This window comes from Siphateles boraxobius, unplaced genomic scaffold, assembly GCF_051911475.1.
Source record: "Siphateles boraxobius isolate OS27281-9 unplaced genomic scaffold, OSU_SipBor_1 20, whole genome shotgun sequence".
In the NCBI taxonomy this organism is placed as follows: domain Eukaryota; kingdom Metazoa; phylum Chordata; class Actinopteri; order Cypriniformes; family Leuciscidae; genus Siphateles; species Siphateles boraxobius.
The window spans coordinates 16,855,184-16,872,525 of NW_027508811.1; the positions used below are offsets into that span (position 1 = coordinate 16,855,184).

General features: G+C 35.3%; 1 protein-coding gene across 25 annotated transcripts in view; it reads right to left on the reverse strand.

Moving 5' to 3' along the window:
• ldb3a (LIM domain binding 3a) overlaps positions 1–14,944 on the reverse strand; it is a 45,847-nt gene extending 30,903 nt beyond the window's left edge. For 16 of the 25 annotated variants that reach the window (XR_013205957.1, XR_013205955.1, XR_013205956.1 and 13 more), the window contains exons 1-2: positions 12,279–12,418; positions 11,958–12,151 (exon numbers count right to left, since the gene is read on the reverse strand). Coding sequence is in view for 15 of the 25 variants with exons in the window: in XM_077237167.1 (XP_077093282.1) it covers positions 11,958–12,053 (96 nt within the window). In the remaining 10 variants the exon portion in view is untranslated. Of the gene's footprint in view, positions 1–11,957; positions 12,152–12,278; positions 12,419–13,422; positions 13,547–14,812 lie in introns of those variants that run through there. The other 9 variants (XR_013205952.1, XR_013205950.1, XR_013205951.1 and 6 more) reach the window with 2 other exon arrangements.
• Between the last annotated feature and the right edge of the window lie 2,398 nt (positions 14,945–17,342).

A 17,342-nucleotide genomic window follows, 5' to 3' on the forward strand; every position in this document is an offset into this window, starting at 1 on the left:
CTTTCGAATCAGTCAGCTTTCTGTTGGTTAACGCAGTGAATCCATGTGACCAACTTGAACCCGCTGCGAGATCTGCGTGGTGAAATCTTTCACCCTCAAGCAAGATTCCGATCTATTGAGTTGACTGGATTTTGCCCGAAAAAAAAAAAAAAAAAAATCGCCAAGCAATGGTAAATGTGGCCCCTGCAGAAAAATCCAGTATTGCTGGCCACCAGTAAAAGGTATGTTTTGCATGCTGGGACCAGCATGGGATGCTGGTTGCTGGTCACTAGCATTTTGCTTGAGAAAAGCATGACTATGCTGCTCTAACCAACATAAACCAGCCTGGACCAACATGGAATTCATGCTGGATTTTTCAGCGGGGCCCGAAACTTTATTGCTGTTGTTGCTATTCTCATTTGATACTTTTAACAGACTCAGGGGACGTTCACTACAGAATGTGTTTTTTCATTCCACTGCACTATTTTTCCTTTGTTTTTCTATGTAAACACCAGCTAGACAGACGTCTTTAACCGCTGAACTCTTTTGCAGCATCTCGCGCATGACACGGAGCGCTCAAGAAATGCAACTTTAAAAAAAACACTTCTCTAGACCTTGTGCTTTTCTCATTCTACTGACCTGCATCTTACGTTTTTTAACAGCAAAATGAGTTCTGTGTGAACCGGCCCTCATTCTAGTACATCAAAGACAAGGCATAATAATATAGGGATAAACTAATAATCAAGGATATCTAGTTACTAGTGTAAAGCTAATTATTATTAGACAAACACAAAATGTATGACTGCACCCCTTGAGTGTTGCTTATCAAGTATTTTGGTTTGATTTTAATTTGATTATGCTTTCAACTCTCAATAAGAGTGTAGTACTCTTTGCTGAGTTTATCTTATTTTATCATGTTTATTCATTATGCATATTTTTACACAATAATCGGAAAAAAATGTGGATTCAAACTGCAGATTCAACCTGGGTTTGATAATCAGTCTGTGTCTCATAAAACAGTGCCATTGTTAGAGGAATGCCTTGCAGTGTGTGGCTACGGTGTGTAATATCTTTAAAAATGTATAGGTATGTGACAGCTGTGTTTCCACTATTGTGGTTATTATTCTCACTCTGACACCTGGATGGATTATATATCCAGGCACTTCACACAAGCTCATGAGCAAATATGACAGATTGTAGTTGCCCTTCTTGCAGAATGCATGGCACAGTATTTGATAATCTTTTTCTCAAAATAAATAACCTACTCAAGTTCAACTGAAGAGCTCTTATACTCTGGCACAAATTCACAAATAACTGAAGTCTGTCTCGTTTGCTTATTGAGGTACACGCCTGTAAGCCACACTAGGTTTAGCAACAACAACAAAAAATCTGCTGGTCTCGATACGTCCATCTAATCTTTGGTTAAATCGAGGTTGGAATGAACATGCTTGCAGTTAGATGGCTGTGATAAGTCCAAAATAGCTTTAAATGACAGGCTTTTTCCTCCTTCCTTCAAAAACAAATCTTTGAAATGTTCACCAGTTCCCGCCTCCTTATTCCTTCCCGGGTTTCGGGACCAGTGTAACGCAGTTTACATGTTATGGGAAGAAGGAGGCAGGAACCGCCAAACATTCAAAGATTTTAATATCAAACATAAAACAAATACAAAACAAAAGTAAAGACGGCAGTCCCTCGCGGTCTACTGTCGCCACACCAAACTGACGCCAAATGTTCTGTATTTATAACTACCCACATTGGGTAGCAATTGCAGTCTTTTTCCTGCTTGACAGCGCTCTAATTGTGTCTGTGTAAATGGGTGCTATCCACAAGAGTGTTGCGGTTGTTTTAAGAGTCGTCTTCCTCTATAAATGTCAAGTCTAATTGCCTCATCTAGCAAGAGGAGTGTCCTGTCACCTTTAGAAAGGCCACTGTGATGGTAGTTTTCGTGTGCTTCCCCATAAAGTGACTTCTGACCTGTACTCCAAATTAAATGAAAAAAACCAAAAAAAAGTTATGCTGAATATTAGGTCAAATCGTATAAAACATTAATGTCAGAAAAAAAATATGGATAAAGACATTTTGCAAAAACAATTCTAATTCAGATTTACATGTTTTAGGGAATGCATGATACTGTTGCTTTGTGCTGGGGTTAGCAAAACTAACGGCAGAAGGAAGGGAACATGGGAAAACAAAGGCTTGAGAGACTGGGGGTGGATTACCGGGCCTGGCACACAAAACATGCATTAACTCCCCATTCTCAGTTCATTCCAATTGATGCCTGGATGAATGACTGGCTGATATGTCAGCTCAATCTCCTGCTCACTCACAACAGCACAAAGGAGCTGTTATGTGGGTTAAGTCAATCACAGGAGGGAAGTAGGACTCAGAGAGAAATTTGATGGCTGATTGAATGGATATATATCGGCTGTCCATCAAAAAATGTCAACATGAAATCAAAATACATCCTATATACTTTCTTAAGAAACATTCCTGGTCTTGTGCATGATTCCTGTAATGAATCCTGTATTCCTGTAATGATGCATTCATGCATCATTCAAATGCAAAATATGATTGTAATATTTCCTTTGCATGATCTATTCAACCCCTGATGGATAAAATCAAGATAATTGATTAAGTCCCACCATTTTTTTCTCTCTCTCAGGGAATATCCTATTTCAATCAGCATAAACAACCATTCAAAAGTGAAAGAAGTCTCTTATGGAGAAGGCTGCACCAAGGCTGCATTTATGTAACCAAAGCAAAAACAGTAATATAGTGACACATTACAACTATTTAAAATAACTGTTGTCTATTGTAATATGTTTTAAAATGCAATTCCTTATGAACATTTTTAAAAGCTGAATTTTCAATATCATTTCTCCAGTCTTCACTGTCACATGATCCTTCAGAAATCATTCTCATAATAATCATAATATGCTGATTTCCTGCTCAAGAAACATTTCTTATTAATATCAATGTTGGACACAGTTGTGCTGCTTAATATTTTTGTGGAAACAAAAATTAAAAGAACAGCATTTATTTCAAATAAAAATCTTTTGTTACATAAATGTCTTCACTGTCACTTTTGATGAATTTAATGCATCTTTGTTGAATAAAATTATTTTTATTATTCTATCTATATCTTACTGACCCCACATTTTTTAATGGTAGTGTACATCAAATTACTGTGCTGAAATTAGTTGTGACAGCTTTCAGAATGTTTATTTTTTTGTGTGTTCCACAGAAATATATAGATATAATTTTCCAGGTATGTTAAGTATGAGGATGAAACCAGTCCTTTAAGGCAAGTTTTAAATGAGTATATCCTTGTTCTCTGCAGATTCTAAGTGAACACAATAAGATCTGCACCAGTCATATTTTGAATTGACAGTCATGTTGTGTCAACATCTGAAATGGTGAAGACTTGACACAATATACTCATGATTGAGGCCTGAGTACTTAACCAGATGGCCTCATTTATGCTAACAAGACCGAAAAGAATCCGACACCATATGAATGCAATGCGACCTGATCCTCCCCTGCTGTAGCACCCCTCGTATAAGAGCCTCATATAAATCTGCCCGACAGCAAATTAATAAAACACATGTGAAAAAGAGCAAGATTTCAATCACAGCACAGCAAAGCCAACCTGATGAGTTATCAGAGAACAAGCTTTGGTTAAAAAACACCCCACATTTCTGTAGAAAGCATAATGGAAGAAAGCATGCAGTTTTGGTGGATGCTGGTATGTAACAGTCTTCCCCAGCAGGACTGACTTGACCTTCAGCAGTCATCTAAAAACAGCTCTGCCTGTCAGCAGCACCAGCTTCAGGCTCTCACGGCACACACCAAGACTGGGTACTTCCTGCCTACTGGTTTGGGATTATCTGAGACAGACTATTATATATTAACATTATTTACACCACTATTAAGAATCACACAACTTTCTACTGACTCATTTTCAAACTTCATGAAGAGCGTTTTGAGGATTTTTGTTTCATGACTTAATACATTGGGTTTTTAATCGCATTCTTTATGACGCGTGTACAAACAACATCAGATTAGTCTAGTGAACCAGAACAGATTGACACCAAGTCCTAACCTGGTGTGATATTTACAGCGTCAAGCAATTTGTCTGTCCACAATGAACACAAAACTAATGTGCGAAGCGACACAACCTCAGTTTATAATAAGATATTTGATGTTTAATGTACAGTTTTGTAGAGTGTGATTTTGAACCAAGGATATTTCACAAAAGCAGAAATCAAATAACTAACAAAACATGCGAAATATTTAAATAACTGTTTTCTATTTTAATTTTTTTAAATGGTATTTCTTCCTGTGATGACAAAGCTGAATTTACAGCATCATTAATCTAGTCCTCAATGTAACATGATCCTTCAGAAATCATTCTGATATGCAGCTCAAAAAACATTTTTTCCTTATTATCAAAGTGCTGTTTAATACTTTTGTGGAAAGCGTGACACATATTTTTCAGCATTTATTTGAAATAGAATCTTTTATTTAAAAAAATGTTTTGCTCAATTACTTTAGATCAATTTAACGTGTCCTTGTTTCACAAATATTTAGTCATTTGTTCGTTTAGTTTAATTTTCATGGAGGTGTAGGCACAAGCCAACAGTTTGGTGATGCCGTCTGAGCCTTACGTCATAATTTTTTATTAGTCATGCGGTAATATCGTATACCGCGGTAAAATAGGGAGGAGGTTTGCCTGTATAAAAATTTGGATACCGCCCAACTCTACTGTTTTATAATATATATTTTCACTGTCTCCACTACAAAAATTAATATGTATTTTACCTTTCGAAAGTTCAATATTTTTCTTGAAATTAATACTTTTATTCTGCAAGGTGTCAGAGTTTAAGGAGTCCAAAAATAAGTCAAAGTTCCAATCCAAAGGTATTTGAGAAAAGAACACGGTGTAATAGTATGGAGCTAGAAATGTGTCTTTATGACATGCAAGAAAATAAATGGTCTGAGAGAAAAAAAAAGTTTGAGAGAAAAAGTTTTCATACCAATAGCAAAAAATAATATTTGAGTTTTGAAAGTATTTTCTCATAGAACATAAAAAATATAAATTTGAAATTTTTTAAATTATTTCTGAGAAAAAAAATCTCTCACAAAAATACTTTGAAAAAAAAATCTCAAATATATATTTTTTGCTATCAGTGTGATAACTTTTTCTCTGTGCCTACACCGTTCAGAAACTGAATACCAAACACTAATACTGAAACAATAACAACATAACATGCACAATATTAACAACTTTTATTAGCAACTAATAGCAGCTTATAAAAAAGTGCAAATACAACAATCAAACAGATTTAAATTAACATAAACATCCAGAACAGTTTTCGCGCACACAAATCAATTAAATTAAATCACAGCCGAACAACTTTTAATAAAAACAAAGAGCAACTTATAAAAAGTGCAAATAGACCCACAACAGTCAACCAGAGTTGAATTAACATAAACATCCATATTATAACAATTATTGCAAATCAATAGGCCACAATTAAAACACAGTCCAGTCTTCTTTTCAATATTGTTTTTAACGAAAACCAAATAAAAATACCTACATTAATTAAATTAAAAAAACACACTGTTCTTTCTCCTCCACACTGTCATGTGATGACAACCACACATAAGCATTTTTAGGCATTAAATAAATTATAGTTAATATTTAATCCTTGTCTCCTATATAAGATAAGCATTTTTTATACATTTTTTTTTAAATTACAGTATTGAAACTGATTCCGTTGCTATTTTAAGACCCCGCGGTATACCTTATTACAGTATTACCGCCCAACCCTATAAAACAATTTATAAATACAGTTAAATATATTTTACACATGACACATTACTAATATAGCCCCTTTTTATGTCTTCTAGCTCATGGGAACAGAGAATGCAATAATCAGCTTTAAAAAATGAAGTAGATTTGTGTTCATCTGCCAACATCAATTTTCCTGAAGACTGACTGGAATGTACAATTTCCCTCAGCTTATTAGAGAATAGGCGAGTGGAGAGATGTCATATAAGCAGTCCAGCATTGGAAAGCCACAATGAAAATAAATACTGTTAGGAACACTCTCCTCAGGGGTGTTATGCTATTTCTAGAACAAAAAAAAAAAAAAAACGTTTTAATGCCGTCCAAGTGAAGAGACAGCTACATTTGTGTCATTATTCCAACACACCCATATAGTGTTAAAGTAGATCAAATTCAGGCCAACCATAAAACTCAATCTTCACAAGCTTTAACTGGATGCTCAGTGAACACCATGTGAATGGGAGTAAACCTTAATTTAAAACTTCCATATTTGAACACTCAAATTCCACTTCACAAAGGTGCAACACTATTCCACCAGTTGGTGCTCTAAGGGACACCAGGAGAGCTTTAATAATATGTTAATAATATGCTGTGTTTATTAAAAGGCTACTGCAAGTGCCCTTCACCAGATGAGACATTCTCAAAGTATTTTGGCAGATCCTAAACAGTGCATCAAATGTTGACATTTAAATGTAACATCATTTCAGAGGCAAATACGTTTCTAATGACACCACAGTGTCAAATGAAATGTCACAGAACATTAGTATAAGCATAAGGTAATTTAGTGCTGGGTAACCCCATAACTTTCCTCTTTTATAGTTGCGGTCCCAACCCCCCTCCATTCCTTTCCCTACAGAATTCAATTATGGGACATAAGATGTGCTATATTGTACATGCTAGTTACTAGTAACAACACAATGGCTAAAACAAGCTAAGACCTCAACTTCAGTTGAATAATACAAAAACAGTTTGATTATTACCCATATTTTATAGCGCATTTTTTTATTATTAAAACTTCTCAACCAGTATTGTTTTAATGCATCTAGTGACTTTATTTTAACATTTTTTGGATCATTTAAACAGTTGTCCTTTAACTTCCAAAGCCATTTCTGCCATTTGCCAATGTCACTGGTCACACATGTGTCCTTAAATTGTTGGATACAATGTACTTTTTCTGTTCACGTATTGCAAAATGTTTGCTGCTATTGAGGTGGAATATAAAAACACTGCTGCAATTAGTTATCACAATTTAAAATTCAACATTAAAATAACTTATAAGTGTTTAATTGTCTCACTCTCAACTCAAAAACGTGTTTGTGCTGCCTTAAAAGTTTAGTCTTTTTTTTTTTGGTGCAGAGTAGCCTAAATCTGAGCAGGTCTCAGAAATTAGTGTGGTTAAATTTTATTGGTGATGGATGTGATTTTTACATTTGTGTACATTGTTTATGTGTGAACGCATGTTGAAACTCACTAAAAGAAAAAAGAATAAAATCCCACAGGGATAATAAAAGTCAATATAATAAAAGTCAATACAATTTGGATATTTGAGCAATAACAAGAAAAAAATATGCTAATTTTTAAGTTGTGCCAACTAATTGCAACAATAATTTTTACAGTGTAAGGTTAGGGACCGGTTTGGTGAGTAATTATAGATATATAATTACTGAAATTAATAACATTCAGGTATTTTTAAATACCTTAATAAGTAAAACATAAAAACATGAATGTATGTACACAAAAGGTGCATGGTATCATACATAGTACATACAGTAGTAGTTAAAGACACTTAAAATAAAGTAGAATGCATTCTCCAGATAAAAGTATTATTTTCCTTAGCAGTTTCTTTTCATCCAAACCACCCAGAGGTATTTATATCCCTCATCTGCTGCTTTCAATTTGAAATGAATTGCAAGTTCATGCTTTCTGTGTGCCATCTGTTACAGTCTGAGCTGCTCTCAGCCAAAAGAAATCCTCATTTCAGCACCTAGCGCTGAATAAGAGCACATAAACAGGAGCTTCTGCCAACAACATATTATCCAATTCAGAAGGACCAGTATATTAGCCCAAGAACGTTAAAATTTATAAATTGTAATCGTCGGTTGTGTATAAAAACATTTGAAAAGTTCCTACAGTTCAAAACACTGTCAAATTAAGTATGTAAAGACAATACTTCTCATCAGTCTGGAATACTGATTGATTTCAAAATAAAAGTATCGTTTTAAATAAACAAAATAAAAAAGAAATGTGGGACTGGGATCTACATGAAATCATATATCATCTTACCTTAAGCTTTAAACTATGTGAGACCAAACAAGTAGGTGTGGGCGGATCGATCCTGAAGTATCGATACTTTCGATACTGACGTGGTATCGAAAAGGATCGATCCTCACATAAAAATATCGATCCAAATGTGTTTTTTTTGTGTTTTTTTTATTGTGTTTTTAATGTAATTTTTATTAATTTAGAACGCAATTCAGTGCGTAAAAAAAGCTTCTAAGTTGAAAAATAAGCGAATGTTAGCGAATAATAGTGTAGGGTAGAACTATTTCTCCTAGTCATCTGGGTACAAGACGAAACTAATCAATCACAGAGAGCGTTCAAAGCTGTTGCTTCTGTCACAGTGCGTTTGGGAAACGAAGCCTTGCTTGGATGACAGAGAAACAATCGGGAGTTATTTCGCAATAAACAAATTAAAAGTTTACATAACGGTTCAACATGTTGACGTAAGTAAGATTTGTATAATGAAATTAATATTTTTATTCAACAAGGACCGATGCATTAAATTGATCCAAAGTGAAAGTCAAGGGTTCAAAATCTATTTCATATAAATGCTGTTCTTTCAACTTTGTTCATCATGAAACATTTTATGCAAAATGATTTGGTTTCCACAAAAACATAAAACTGTTTTCATTGATAATAATAAGAAATGTTTCTTGAGCAGCAAATCAGCATATTAAAATGAATTCTCATCATGAAGGATCATGAAGAATGGAGTAATGATGCTGAAAATTCAGCTTTGATCACAGGAATAAATTACAGAATAGCCCATGTTAAATTGTAATAATATTACAGTTTTTACTGTATTTTTGATCAAATAAATGCAGAAGAGAATTAAAAATCTTACAGACCCACAACTTTTGAACATTAGGCTAGTGTACAATAGTGCATTTACTATAATTAGGGTAGTTTGGTAAAAGTCACTGACTAATTACAGGCGATTTGAGAGCACAAATCACAAAATATTTATTGGTCATGAAAACGTATTCAGATTTAGCATATTAATGATGCATTCACGTAATTAATCATGACACACTGCTCTAGCAGAGGAAACTGCATGTAAGTTCAAGTGCATGCTTTTAAAATTAAAAAGTATTGGTATCGGATCGATACCAAATTTTGCAGTATCGCCCACCTCTACAAGCCCCTCCCACTCGCCGATATCCCATGACACATCTACCACAGCGCTCTGCAGAGCAGACAAGCAGTATCCACGTCTCGCAGACATGGTGACAGCCAGACGATCGTGTCTGCGCTAAATTTCGGCACTGTTTGTCTTCGCTGTGAAATTAAACCACTATTAAAACATCTCGATACAGCCAGCCTAACTTAGGCAATAGCCCTCCATTAGGCTTCATAACAAACAAGCTAGTCTGCTATTGGCGTAAAATAACGTCATGCGAGTTCGGAAATGCCACCAAAATTAATAAAAATGCACCTTTCAAGACATGAATTGCTCTTGTATGAGTTCTTGTATTTTGTGATAACACAATATAAATTTCATAGACTCACAATCAGGTGAGTCAATGATTCAATGACCCATTCATAAAGTCAGTGGACATGAATGAATTTGCCAGTTTGAATGAATCGGTTGAATGAATAATTCTATGATTCACTTATCACAACTTGTTACCCCCTGTCGGTTTTAGTTTAATATATAATAGTATCCTTTCATTTTTCAAAATGTTACATTTAGAACAATAATCTCATTACATTACTTAGGCAATTGTAATTGCAGAGTAAATGGATTTTGATAAATGGTATTTAAATGATAATGATTTTAAATGATAATGATAAATGGATTTTGTTGATACTGATTTCATTTAATTGGTATAACAACAGCCCTAAAGTGTGTAAAAGATGATCAACAATATGTAACTTTAATTTGTAATAATAAGCAAATTTAAGAGGGGTGCCTTTTTTTTCTACTTGAGCGCCTGCTCTCCCAAAATGTCTGTGCACGGCCCTGTTGCATCGTGAATCATTATTTCAATATCAACATTGAAAACAGTTACAAATATTTACATGCTGTTGATCATTTAATGCATCACCCATATTTTATATTATAAAAAAAAAAACATATCAGAAGCAGCAACAGGTCAAATACAGTATCGCATGTGTTAACATTCAGAGCAAAGTCTCCGGCACTGAACTGGAATTCTCACTGGCTGATCAGTAAATAGCAACCAGGCCGTCTGTCTCCCGTGGGCTGGCGAATAATATTCATCCTCTTAAGTTACAGGAATCCTCCTCAGACCGATTAATGTGATACTCACGGCAGATCTACGTCTTGATTCAAATACAGAATAACCGAGCACATCTTGCCTCCTTTACATCAGGCCACCACACATGTGTGGTGCTTTTATAGAAAAGCCCCCCTGTTGAGCCACCCGACAGCCAGAACAAAAGTAAGCATTAGGTCCCACCTGTCACTCTACAGTAACTGACTAGGCCCTGTGCTACTGGCCTTTTCCTGTCGGGAAGACAAACAGACACCTCTTGATTTAGATTTTCTTAGAAACTAGTACAGTGAGGCCAAATAGCTGTCAAATTCTGCAAATAAAAGGCCTAGAAAAGCGTCAGAAGATTCCAATGTGCATTAGGATATTGTCCAGGGTGTTTACGTCACTGTAACATGACAAACTCGGTGGGCCACCTAGGATAGTGTACCAAACATACATTCTTCCTGACCGCATGCTATGTTGGCAGAGGTGACAAAATGGCAGTGTATCATCTCTCTGTGGCGTGTATTGCCACCGTTTGACCGCTCAAGTCACTGTCTGACATTTTTTACACAAGAGGATCTATTTTTTCCAAGACCCTCGAATGCCAGCGACATACTGGGACAGTGAATCTGTCCTCACTAGGCATCTGAGAATAGGAAGGTGCATATGTTGTGGACTGTGCTCTTCCAACACAAATCACACAGATAAATTCATGGTCAAACACAGGTCAAATGTTCTCTGGGCTGTTCCCGTTATGCTTTCAGCGAGTAGAATGTTTCTACTAGGTCTACTATGTGCGTTTGCAGAGATATAATTGTTACAGTAATATGATGAGATCTCGACCTTCTGTGATATTTGACCTTCCTTTCTCACACCATTCCCAAAATAAAGCCCTTAAAACACCCTTTTGAACTCATTCATGCTGAATTCCTTGTACAATTTCACAGAACTAGCTTTTTAAGAGAAGCATTAGTCATCAGACTTCATGTTATACACAAGAATAACAGCAGAACGAGGATAAATCGATTTGAGTGTAATGAACTGAATGCACACACTACAATCAATACTGCACATCTACACTGTAAATATGGATTTACATGCTGGTCTTATGAGGTTCCCCAATAAAGCAGCATTGCAGAAAGAATATAAAATCACTAATGAAAAGCAATTCACAATATTAAATTGCACCAAAAGACAAACTTCACATCAAGACACCAATCACTTCTTTAGAGCGCTAAGCAGACATGCCCTATGCAAGTTTCCAAATCAAGTAGCATCATATAATATAATATGGTAGAAGCATATTCATTGTCATTATATATATGAATAACATAACCAACATAACAAACAATTCTGGATCAGCAACAAGATCAAGTACCAAGATAACAATGAATGAACAAAGGAACTACAAAATCATCAATTCATATTGTAGCAAATATATGAATATTATGATGGGTTCGGAATGTCTAAACTGACATGGAATTAAATTGAATTCATATTGGAGTGAAATGCTTAAAGCTCTTATACAGACAATCTATTAGACTTATTGATTCCGATTCAGATATGAGTAAACAGTGTTGAACTAATGAATTGCTGTCTTTTTGGCCAGGATTTTGGGGTCTTACCCTAGAAACGGTGAGGGGCATGTTGAAGTCCTTGCCTCCTTGCAACCGGAAGCCCCAAGGCGAAGGTCCAGCGAGTGACACGTTGTAAGAAGTCATTGTTCAAAAAAGCCTGTGTATTGTTTAAGCAACAAAATTTCTCCAAACGGATGGGGAAAATGGATTTGGGAGGGGGCGGGGCACGTGCCAAACAGCCTCTGAAAGAAGAAGAAGAAGAAAAAAGTGTAAAAGGAAGGTAACACTCACACCTCTCCAAAAAAACGGCAAAAAACTGCAGGCCAAAATGGTCAAAGGAACAGCGTAAAACAATGAATTCAGGCCCACCCGAATACACTGCAAACTAACTGGAGCAACAGAGAAGAGCTATGAGCCAGAGGAAGGGGATTCTTGCCTACTCGGATGAGCTGGACAGACAGCCTAAGAATAGCTGCCCCTCTGCCGACTCCGATAGCACTATGGCATTGGGGGGAGGGGGGAGGAAGGGGTACTTATATGGCATGTAAGGGGACACCCAGAATGCCAGGCCTCCCATGATTCATAGGGCTAATATAGTTCCCTCTGAGGCTAAAAGATTTTTCTGGACTCCTTTCTTCTAGGGTGCCTCATCTGGATAATGTACAGCGACCTGGGATAGTGATTATATGAAAACTGAATTCATAATCATGTCTTTTTGGTAAAGAGCCCAAGAGCAACCTGGCTGATTCTGAAAAATGGGTTAACAAAAGGTTAGAGTTAATTGGCTTCCCCTATGGACACACACAAGCTTATCTCATGCATTCACAATGCATTCGTGGATTGAATTGTCACCTGTTTAAATTAAGTGTCTATTAATTTTATCATCACCTTAAATACATTGAAATTTTAACAAACTGCTGTTTAGAAGTCTTTAAAGAAATTAATATTCTTTATTAATCTAAATTTAATTAAATTTCTTTAAAAGTGACAGTATAAACATTTATAATGTTAATTTAAAATGTTTCTATTTCAAATAAATGCTGTTGTTTGGAACTTTCTAATATCAAAGAATATTGGAAAAAATAATGCATCACAGCTTACATAAAAATATTAAGCAGTACAACTGTTTTCAACACTGATAGTGATTAGAAATTGTTTTTTTTGTACCAAATCGGCATATAAGAATGATTTCTAAAGGATCACGTGACACTGAAGACAGGAGTGGCTGCTGAAAATTCAGCTTTGCCATTACAGGAATAAATTACATGTTAAAATATATATTAAAACAGAAAATGGTTATTTGGAATTATACAAATATTTCACAATATATTACTGATTTTACTGTTTTTATTCATATATATGCAGCCTTGGTAAGAATAAGAGACTGCTTTCAAAGACATTAAAAAACCTTACCCAACCCAGAGTTTGAACTTCATTAATACATTAACATTGCAATTATTAATATAGGAGGTAATGTTCTCTTATTATTTATTTCTTTATTGCAAACACAAACCTTGAATGTCATCTGAGATAATGTTATCCCAAACATCCAGAGGCATCTGGAGGTTTTTTAATGAGCAGCTTTAGACAAAGAACAAGTGGCAGTGAGAAACGCCTGATATGCTCTTATTGCTCTCAGAGAACCGAGATAAGAGGACCTCTCGTGCACCGGCACTCTCTCCTGCCATCACAAGGTCCACACTGAGACATCAGAGAGAAGATAACCACTGAGGACCTGCCTGTTCGCCCTGCCTAATTTGGGAGACCTCTAGTTAGCAGCTAAGTTTAGCCCTCTTTGTCAATGGAAGAATTTGAAGTAATACTGTACATGAATGTTCAACAATCAGGCCTTCATAGGCAGAGAACATACATGCAAACCGCTGAAAAGTGTGACATTACTTTGATACAGTGCTTGTCATTATGATGTCTTGACAAAGACAATACTATTTATTGTAAAAACCTGTATTAGGGTTTTTAGGACTTTTCTGATTCAATTTGCCTTTCTGATTCAATCTTACTAGTTTTCTCATACTGGGCCAAAATTACATAAAAATGTGTGACTGTAAAAATTCTTCATTCCTCAAGAGACCAAACTTTCAAGAGCTTTAGCCTGTCTGTCTGCCTGTTTATCTTATTTGTCTATCTGTCTGTTTATCTTTCTTTCTTATCGGTCTGTCTACCAATCCAAAATGTATATATATATATATGTACCATAGACTGTACACAGATAAATGATGTAGGTCACATATAATTTTTTTGCTCATAAGAAATATTTATTTGGCCCACTTACTTTATCAGCTGGGTTCCATTTGTACTGTACATGATCTGCACAACCAACATGAATCCATACAAAAAAGCAATCGGATATTGTACTTATTGATTTATGATAAATGCCTGCATAAACAGTCTTTATGTAATGTCCCTCGTGTCTATTTAGTTTATGTATCAATTGCTGTATTGTTGAAAATAGTTTCTATTCTAAATACTTAAGGTTTGCTAAGGTTTCCAAGGAAAATATTGCCCTAAAGGAAAAAACGTTTACACCTGAAGATGTCACAATACACAAAATAGTAACCTATACTAGCTATAAACAAATAAATATTTAGAATATCATTGGATTTTGGACCTGATAGATAGCCAGTACCAGATTCAACAAATTAAAAACAATATCAACAAGCCACTGGCTAGAATAGTATATTTTTAGACTCACGTTATATTTATAGTAATACATCGGTAGGTTTGGTAAAGTCATGAAGCCCTAAATGAGAGGCATGTAGCCTACAGAAGAAATGCTGTCACGCGACTGCAGCCACTGGGCGTACAGCCACAGTGTGAAGCTTCCATTTCCATTCAACAAATCATTAAAAACAAACAACTTTTTTCCAAGTTTTGGTTTAACCTACATTGCATGCTAAAAGTAGCTTGTACTGTCAGCCGCGAGCCTTGCAGTTTTGAGTCGCTCCGCTTCCCCCAGAGGAGAGCTCTGTCACTCACGCCTGATCCCTGGAACCCCCGGTGTTGTACGTAAGCACCGCGGACACAAAATGACCATTCATACTATGCTGAAGGCTAATCTCATGAAAATTAATTGAGTAATGTGGCGTTCCCCCAGTAGCTCCACCTGATTCGCCTAAATGCCGACCCGGAGCTAACCACCTGTCGAATTAACGAATCACCATGGTAAGCATTTTGGTACATGAATATTAATTAGCTTCTGTGACTGACGGGTTACTAAGCAACGCCAGCACGATCTAATAAATATTAATGAGCTAAGTCTTTTTAATAGTAGGGTTCGTAATTTCTCCCACGGGACGGGGAGGCGGGGATGAGGGATTTTCATTAGAGAAGAATTATTAAAGAGACAGTGCTATTGACCCCGCTATTGCCCTTGTCAACTGTTTTGGAAATGAGTCTACCTAACATCTAACCCTTAAAAAGACTCAAAACGCCGAAGGCATTCTGTAGGGCCCTATATATATAATTTACTAAACGTAATTATCAACCACTGTGTATTAAACTACTGTATTTTGAATATTTGACGACAAGGGTGTAACTTTGGTTTGTAATGTAATGTAAAAACAAAATAAAAACTATATATTTTAAATAATTGTTTAATAGCATCTTTTTATGAATGAAGGCCAGTATCACTGATATTAATATAGCTACTGATGTCTTGATGTAAAGGATTGTTGCCTCCAAATTTGAAACATTCATTAGGCTTCAAAAATATAACAACTTTTAATTTAAATTAACTTCAAACAATCCTCACATGAACCCATAATACATGTTATATTTACCTGTGCGCTTCCTGTCTAACAGGTACGAAATATACAGAAATTGAATAAGGTTATCAAATAGTCTGCACTGCATAAATTCTAAATTAAATATAGAAAAATCCTTATTAAAGCTACAAACATTCTTTAGACAAGATCAGTGAGTAATTTGCTCTGTTCCCCTTTGTTCTTTGGTTAACTTTACTGATAGACAGAATTGGCTGCTGTCCCTTTAAGATCTGACGCAGATGACAGGATCTTACATTTCGTTTTGTCATAACTCTTGACTTTTGCTTCTATATTTGCCAAGAGATTAAAACAACATTTACATCATATCATTAATGAAACACAGACCGGCTTTATGAAGGGACGTCATATTAGCTGTAATACTCGTCTTGTTCTGGATCTTATTGATTACAAAGAAGAAATTGAGTCTGATGCAATCATCTTATTCCTTGACTTTTACAAGGCTTTCGACACTGTAGAGCACCAGTTCCTTATAAGCTCTTTAAGGGCCTTTGGATTCCCATCCAGTTTTATTAATACTGTCCAAATGTTGTACAAAGATATTGATAGCTGTTTAATTTTAAATTCACGAACATCACCAAGGTTTCCTATTCTTCGCGGAATAAGACAGGGTTGCCCTTTAAGCCCATTGTTATTTTTAGTGGTTGTAGAAACATTATCCATTGATATTTTGCGTAATGATAACTTTGTTGGTCTTAGTATCTTTAACAGAGAGATTCGTATTTCACAATTAGCAGATGATACTACTGTATTCTTAAAAGATAAAATGCAAGTTTCTCCAGTATTAACTACAATCAATGCCTTCTCTAATGCTTCTGGACTCAAACTTAATTTATCCAAGTGTGAAATTATTTGCTTATTTGACAATGTAGAATCTGAAATTGAAAATATACCAGTTAAAAATGAAGTGAAATATTTGGGGATTCATATAACGAAAAATTTAATTAGTAGACAGTTTCTGAATTTTTCTTCACGTCTGTCCAAAACTAAATTTATTTTTAATAGTTGGCTACAAAGAGATCTGTCAATTTTAGGCAGAGTGTTTTTATCCAAAGCAGAGGGATTATCCAGGTTTGTGTACCCTTCCCTGTCTTTAGCTGTAGATAATCACACCTCCAAAAATATTGATAAAATTTTTCTTGATTTTGTTTGGAACAATAAATCTCACAAATTGAAGAAATATATTTTAGCAAACAAAAGAAGTGAGGGCGGTCTTGAAGTCCTGAACTTTGACGATACAAATAATACATTCAAAATTAATTGGTTGAAGAGATGCTTGCTTGGGTCAGACACTATGTGGTATTTTATCCCAAATAACATATTTAAAAGGGTAGGTGGCCTTTCTTTTTTGATGAAATGTAATTACTCCACTGGTAAATTACCCATTAAATTGGCTAGTTTTCATCAACAAGCTCTGTTAGCCTGGAAATTGGTTTACAACCACAACTTTTCCCCCCATAAAACCATCTTATGGAAATATTCAGATGTTAAAATTAGAAATAGATCACTCTTTCTTGAGAAATGGTTTAATAAAAACATAATTTTTATTGCAGATCTATTCAACTCTAATGGTGATTTGTTATCCTATGAGAGTTTTATGAATATCTACCAATATCCTGTCCCGTTTAAAGAA